Source organism: Mauremys reevesii, linkage group 9 (assembly GCF_016161935.1).
Source record: "Mauremys reevesii isolate NIE-2019 linkage group 9, ASM1616193v1, whole genome shotgun sequence".
In the NCBI taxonomy this organism is placed as follows: Eukaryota; Metazoa; Chordata; order Testudines; family Geoemydidae; genus Mauremys; species Mauremys reevesii.
In genome coordinates, this window is record NC_052631.1 from 54,501,091 (window position 1) to 54,508,663 (window position 7,573).

The following is a 7,573-nucleotide window of genomic DNA, read 5'->3' on the forward strand; positions in this document are numbered from 1 at the left end:
CTTAAAATGTTCAGGGAGGTGCGAGCAGCCAACTTAACTGGTTTTTAAATAAAAGAGGATGTAGAAGAATTTCCCTTTTTCTCTCCTGTTCTTGAAAAGTGGGATTTGCTTTCCTGTTCTCCTTTCCCCCTGCCCCTTTTCTGTTTGCTATGTTGTTGCTTCCCTCCTGCAACCCTTTTAACTATCTCCTGTATTCCTTTCTCTCCACAGTCCACTTTTCTACACGATAGTTCTACACATGGTGTTCCCTTTCCCCTCCTCTCCTGACGTGGGCATTCATCCACCCTTCCTGACACATTGCTGCTGTTTGACTGGTTGAGCTGGATATCTCGTCTTCTTCACACATTTTTTTCCCCTCTTTTCCTCCTCAAAAAAAACCCAAACAAACCAATGTTGCCATTCTAGGGAGAGAAGCAAAGGAGCTAATGAGGGCAGTTTACAAAGAAATATATATTTTGATAGGAAGAAAAAGATGAACTAAATATGGTCCTATTCAAGTAACATAGAAAAGTCACTTGTTTCACAGAGGATCATTTAACTCTTTCTAGTGGTGACTACCAATAAACAACTAAGGGGCTTCTACGTTTGGATATTTTAAGATTTTCTTGCAGGTGCCATTTTGTCTTAATGTGTAGTCCAAAATTCAGCTTGCTTGCATTAATATGCTAATATCTATTTCTCTTCTGTTTAAAGTATTCATTAGCTAGGGACCATTTGGTTTAATAGTGTCCAGTATTGCAGTCATGGGAGCTATAGAAATGTGTACATAATACAACTCCTTTATTACCTAACTTCTCACTCAATGCCCTTCCGTCCATGATCTCAAACTTTTTTTTAATATTTCAAAGAAAAAGTTGTCTCTGTACTTGATGCAAATCAATACTTTTCTGCCTTTTTCTTCAGGCTCTCGTGAAGCACGTCCAATCAAAAGGATACCCCAATGAACGTTTTGAACTTCTCACCAACTTCCCTCGAAGAAAGCTTTCTCTCCTGGACTATGACATCACATTGCAGGAGGCTGGCCTGTGCCCTCAAGAGACTGTCTTTGTGCAGGAAAGGAATTAGCACCATGGCCTGAGCTCTCCCAGCCTCCCTCCCCTCCTCCTCTTTGCCTGTGATACCAACGTACTAAGTATGCAGCTGGGCTCATGGGATCACCGAGCTGAAATCAGGCAGGCAGGCATTTGCCACATCTCCCTCTTCCTCCTTTCTCCTAGTCTTGTGACCAAATGAAAATGCTAAGATGTGAGCTTTCCCAGCTTTGGGCTTGGAAAAATCATGCTCTAATTGTGGAGGAACATGCCTCCTACAACTGCACAACCCTTTCTCAGAATAAAAGAGTTGTCTGTGCATCCAACATGCTGGGGTTAGGGATGGCCATAACAAACAGATATTTCTCACTGCTACCCCTAAAAAAAAAAATCTATTTTGTTAATATATTTTATTTTTATTGAGAAATACCATGTGACTAGGCACTGAGTTGTCTCCCTACACAGAGAAATTGTTATTTGCAGTAGAGTTTTTCTTGGTTTTGGCTTTCTACACAAAAGGTCTCTGTTAACCTTACAGCCTTGTGAGGATCCCTTGTCATGTCCTTTGCAGAATACTGATTTGCTGGAAGGATATGGTGTGAGCTATGTTTAGCAATTCAGGCTAGGGAAGCTTGGTAGATTACACATGCATATTTTTCCCTCTTTTCCTGCTGATGAGGTGACCTCTTGTTTTAAGTGAGGGTTGACCTGCCAGGGGATTTGGCAAATATTTAGCATGCCTGATATGGGAATTGGATGCTTGGTCTGAAGCTGAAACCTCCTGTTTTTATAGCTAGAACTTACTCCTCCAGAATCTATTCTCTTATTCCAAAATGTGGCCTCTTTGTTGTCAGGACTTTATTGGTGGTGGGATATTGTAAGAATCTCAAACTTTCTGTAAAACTTTTGCCATCATACAACTTAAGAACTAATTTGATTCTTTGTTTCCTAGGTAATTCACTTTCGTGGGGCAATAGGGCTTTCACAAAACAGCCAGGCTATAAGATAAGAAAAGTAGGTTCTAGTGCTGAGGTTCCTTTTATTATAAATTACATATATTAAAAAAAAAAACAACTCTCATTGATGGACATTCCACTAAGTTAGAATGGTCATTTTATTGGCTCACATCATCAGGGTGACTTGAACTCTCTGTATCTGTAACAAAAGTTTTATGAGTTGTGTAAAGCAACGGTAACTAACGTGTCAGTATGATTTGGGCTTTATATATCTCAAAGCTATAAGAACTGTCAGTGTAAGCCATACATACATTATGACTAAGGAATCAGTTAACCAAACATACAATGCAACGTACAGTAGCTTTTTGCACTATGTACTCTCCTGTGTCCCCAGATACTTTACCCTGAGTCTGAGCACAACTGTGTTCAAGGATTTACAGAAGACTGCAGTGAGACAAAAGCATTTAATTGCTAACTCATCCTTTTACAGACACTAGTACTGTTTCAGGATGTTCTTTTGTAACTGATAGTTTGTTAGCATATTCTGCATATATGGAGGAAAACAAGCTGCTTCACGTTGGACATAAAAATACAGGGTTAACTTGAGAATCAGACAAAATTGGCAGTTTGCATAGTGTGAAAGATTAGTGTCCCCCACTACCCCCCATGTCAATGGGCTTCATTGTGTTTGTCAGGAAAACTTATCTCCTGGCATCAGTGTCAAAGAAAGGAATTAATGCTGGCAATAATTTTTCCAAGTGGATGGCTAGGAATATAATGTGGGATAAAACTTTTCAAGATACTTTGCCTTTAATTTCACTCCAGGCTGCATTCCTACATTAAAGGATGTTACATGGGAAATCATGGCGATGACCCAGTTTATTCCTTATGGGTCTTTGCAAGCTAACTGTCCTTTGCCCTTAAAACTGAGAGTTCTTATACAATTTGTATAAATATTTATAAGTATATTTATATAATGCTTTATAAATGGATGATTTGACTAAAAGCACTCACAGTGCTACCACTTTTTGAGTTCTGCTCCAGTATACAAAAGCCAGTTCTGATCTCCATTCCCTGTCCAGTAGTTGAGTCACATCAGAAGTGACATGTTGAGACTCTAAAGTGATAACTGATCATTGCCACATTGTTCTCAAAGGGGACTATTCCTCCACTATACTGACCCGAGAGAGAACTGCAACAATCAAAGAGAAAGGGAGTGCACTGGTGGTTGTGGGTGAAGGGAAAATGGTGCTTCTAAAATGGAGGATCCTCTGAACCACAAAATACACAATTCAGACTTGGCTGTGTAGGGAGAGGTGTAGCGGTAGTCTGTATCATTTAATTCTAAATGCTTTCCTGGGCTTCCAAGGGCTAATTGAAATGATTAACTCTGACACTTGTAAAAGCAGCAGAGAGTCCTGTGGCACCTTAGTGCCACAGGACTCTTTGCTGCTTTTACAGATCCAGACTAACACAGCTACCCCTCTGATATCTGACACTTGTGTGCATGAATCTGTTTGCACCTTCCCAACTAGTGAATGTCTGAAGAATTTGAAGTTTAAGAACACCAAGACTTAGTATATAGCATTTGTCCATGGGCTGTTCCTTGTCCACTAAATTGATTAAGGCTGCAAGTTTCTGTGGCTCTCCCCTGATGTCCCTTTATGTACATGGGAGTGTGGGCCTTGGCAGTTCCACTAAATCTTGTGTGAAATTGTTTTTGTTTGGTTGGCGGGGGTGGGGGGATGCTGATTGTTCAAAGCCATTTTCTGATTCGGTAGTTGGTCCTTTTTGACATTATGCACTCTGTTATGATTTCCCTAAATAATTCTGTACACACGTTACATTGAATGGATGGAGGGGAACTTCTCTTTCCAAACCCCATTCTTAATTAAATTTTGACTTTAGCTGCAAGGCAGCCAAAAGCCATAAAAGCGCCCTTTTATTTTCTCTTCCTGCTCAGTTGCAAGGAGCTGGACTCTCTCTTATACTGGTCATCTTGCATTAAAAATCTGAATTTGGAGTCCTGAACCAGCTTTTAATTCAGCTTTAAGTTATGTTAAAAGCTGCCCACCCACCTCTCAAGCAGTCTGGTCTCGCAGGGAAGCAACAATTATACTTTGAAAAGAAGCCACTCGTGCTTTTTAGTGGTGGAGGTATGAAAAGAAAATCTGCCTCTTATCCAGTCTGGCAGTGGTTCTCCGCACTAGATTTTTAGCATAATGGAAGGTGAATTGAGAGCCTGCAGCTTGCTCCCAGTTCGTTTTTAGGTAAATAATTTAAAAAAGAGCCCAGCTGTTGGACAGGGAGGGAAGTGAAGGATTTCAGTTGTCAACTGCCTTTTCCTTCTACTCCATCCCCTGGCCCAACTGTACTTTAACTACTGGGTGATTAATTTCTATATACTTTCATATTCCTCCTGTGATCAGTAAACTGCCATTTAATCTCCCAAACTTATTTTCATGATTTTAAGCAAGCTGAAAGTAGCCATTGGCCAGAAACTGATGATGAAAGGCAGCTCAGCTCACTGAGTTGGAGATCTGAAGAGACAAGATGTCAAAACTCCAGGAAACCTTAAAGGAAGGAAAATATAATTAAAAAATATATCCATAACATACTACTTTCTCTTGTGCTATGAACAATAGTAGAAAGATATTTGGTGGATTAAACCCCATTCCTGAGAGAAACTGGCTTCTAATGTTTTTTGGTTTGGGCTTTTTTGAGGACGCTCTGTGGCATGGGTCCTTAATTTTATGTATCAGTAGCTGAGGTGGTGATCACTTACTGTACCAGTACACACCCATTGAGAATTTTTCCTCTTAGAAAAGCGAGCTAGCTGCCTGACTTAGATACACAGAAGGTTCAAAGATATGAAATACTTCCTGCACTATGGCTATTTCCAGTTACTTCATTTAACACTATGAGTAGGTCCTTGCAATTGTGGGCTGAATAGCTGACTGGTCATGGACTAAAACATGATCTTTGTGCCAGGCCCTTGTAGCTTGTCTCTTCCCAAGAAGCGGTTAGTGCTTGTTCTGGTTGGGTCCTTTATCTTTCAGTTCTTTGCATCTCTGCCAAAGTCCCAAGTTCCCCCCATATACACATCTGACTTTAAGATCCCCCCATTGCAAACATCAACGACACAGTATGGCTAAAGCATTGTAGTTTGGACTCCCAAGAGTCAGTCATAACTGTAATTGGCCAGAGAGGCTCCTGTTAAGAGAGATCTTCTCTCCTCGGTCTGAACCTTAATGCATTGCCTCTGACAGTCCTAGTCTTTGAAGGCTGAAGGAGTGAGACTGGGAATCTAACCTGGGATCTACATAGAACAGAGCATTGACTGGCAGGAATGTAAGATAGCCTGGTCAGAGGTTTTTTTAGTATTGCCACAGAAGGTGCCGTGTAAACAAAAACTTTGTCAAATTGTTCCATGACACTGAGGCTGAGATGCACATTACTTTGGAGTGGGCTGGGGAAAGGTCTCGTTAGTTGCAAGGGAAGGTGGTGATGTAAGGGGCTAGCAAAACAAATGTTTGGAAGTGGACTTGATGTGTAGCTTCAGGCAGGACACTTAACCTAAATGACTGGGTTGTGTTGGTCTCACTAATGAGTGTTACTTTGTTGGGTCTGTCATGAGGAGTACTAGAGAGTAGAGGTGTGTTTATAGAATGGGAGTCCATATCCTTGGCAGATACAGGAGGAAATAGCCATCTCCATCCTCTCAGGTTAATGATATTTCAAACAGATGTTTTGAGTTGTAGTTCCTTTTTTTTTTTTTAAAGGAGCAATTTGTCCCACATGTTCCATTTGTTTTGTTTTGCTCTCCAGCTCTGTTAATTCCTTGAAAATTAATCATGAGTATTACAGTTAATCATGACTAGGAGTTGACGTGTACAGTAGCTTTATAAACATCAGATTAAGAGACCATAGATTTAAAAGATGATGATATTGGTTCATCCCTGCTGAGGAGGAATTTGAGATGAGTGACTCCCAGGATACTGGGAACCATGGTCCTCTTATAGTCATCTCCTCCACTCCCATGTAGAGCGAGCAGTCACCACTGTGCTAGGTTTACAGACACAGCATATAGTAAAGCAAGCTGACCGAAAGCTTCAACCTTGCAACACACTCTGCCCAGAGAAGGCAGTGAGGGCCTGAGCATAAGCAACTGGGAGTCTTTTCACTGACTTCAGTGAACTTTGAATTAGGACCTAAAAGATTGGTGTTGTACACTCACATCCTAAGCTTTGCTTCTGGATGCACATTGCACTCCCTGGTAAATCACCAAATGTGCTCGTACTCTTTCTTTTTGAAATTGTCTAATAGCCTTGTAATTACAGGCTTTTACAGTCTTATTTTTAAAGTGTTATTAAATTATAGTGACACAGTATAGTATTACAAAGGGTGTCAGAGTTATCAAGAGTTGTTTAAACAGCATTTCCTTAGCTGTGCTACATCAAAGCTTTTCGAAAAGAGCCAAATCTGCTAGTCTGTTAGTACAGTAGAGTGAAAAACTTTGGGGGGTGGGGAATGCAGTCCATTGCTAACCAGTGTGGATAGTTGAATAGAAATTTAGGTGCCTGTAATTTTGTTAGTATTAGTGTTGTAAATACTCAATTGCATATAATTCTGCATTTTTCATCTGAGATACATACAATGCATACAAACCTCTACTTCTGCTACCATGGTTTATGCTGTTGCTAGAAACCATTTGATGAAATACAGCCTTGCTTCAGACACTGGTGCACAATCTTAAAAACTAGCAGATGTAACAAAACCCTGTCTTTCTGTTTCGGTAGACTTACCCACATAGTTGTGCAGACTGCAGTTAAAATGGGATTTATAGACTGAAAGGAACAGCTCATTTCAGTGTTCCATAGTCGTCTTGTTACTTCCCCATAATATTTATGCATTTTACAGAAGTTTGAATGAGCTAAATAACTGACAGCACTAAGTACTCAGTCTGCTCAGAATACAGCTTTGTTTTAAGAGTATAATTGACGTCCTGAAATCTTAAATTTAAAAAAAAAAAAAAAAACAGCTTGCCCTTCAATAGCAATATTGGCCTTGCATGTCTGACAATACTCATTTTTGTTATCAAACCAAACAGATTAAATATGCCAACAGTTGGGTGTTAGTACAGTATAACTACCTTTCGCCTTTTCTGTTCTGAGTGTTTGATCTGTAGAGCTCAAACAGAACTGCATATGTAGCTATGTGGTACAGCCCAGTAGATTCTCAGTGGTATATGACCTTCACAATCAGTACTGTACGAGTAATTAGTGACGATGATTAGAATGTAACTTTTGGGGTAAGAAGTCTGTTTCTCCATTTGTTGTGTTTGCTCTTCCCAACTGGAGCGCTGGGTCCACTAGCACTGAAGGACCATAAAAATTTGATCTACAAATCATCATTTTTCTAGGAGGAAAATAAGGAACCATGTGATAGAACTCATTGGTCTTCTATCCTTATTCCAAATGCCAAACAGTGTAAGGATGAATACAAATAGACAAGTGATTAATGCTATTCATGTATTGAGGTTAGCTGAAAATTTTGGTACAGAGACTTTTCTGGGTGAAACTGGAT

General features: G+C 40.0%; 1 protein-coding gene across 1 annotated transcript in view; it reads left to right on the plus strand.

The window, feature by feature from the left end:
• The window catches only part of UBXN7 (UBX domain protein 7), a 43,283-nt gene extending 40,435 nt beyond the window's left edge, over nucleotides 1-2,848 (plus strand). The window contains exon 11 of the mRNA XM_039488900.1: nucleotides 904-2,848. Within this exon, the coding sequence (XP_039344834.1) occupies nucleotides 904-1,065 (162 nt within the window). The 3' untranslated portion in view covers nucleotides 1,066-2,848. The remainder of the gene's footprint in view (nucleotides 1-903) is intronic.
• The last annotated feature ends 4,725 nt before the right edge of the window (nucleotides 2,849-7,573 follow it).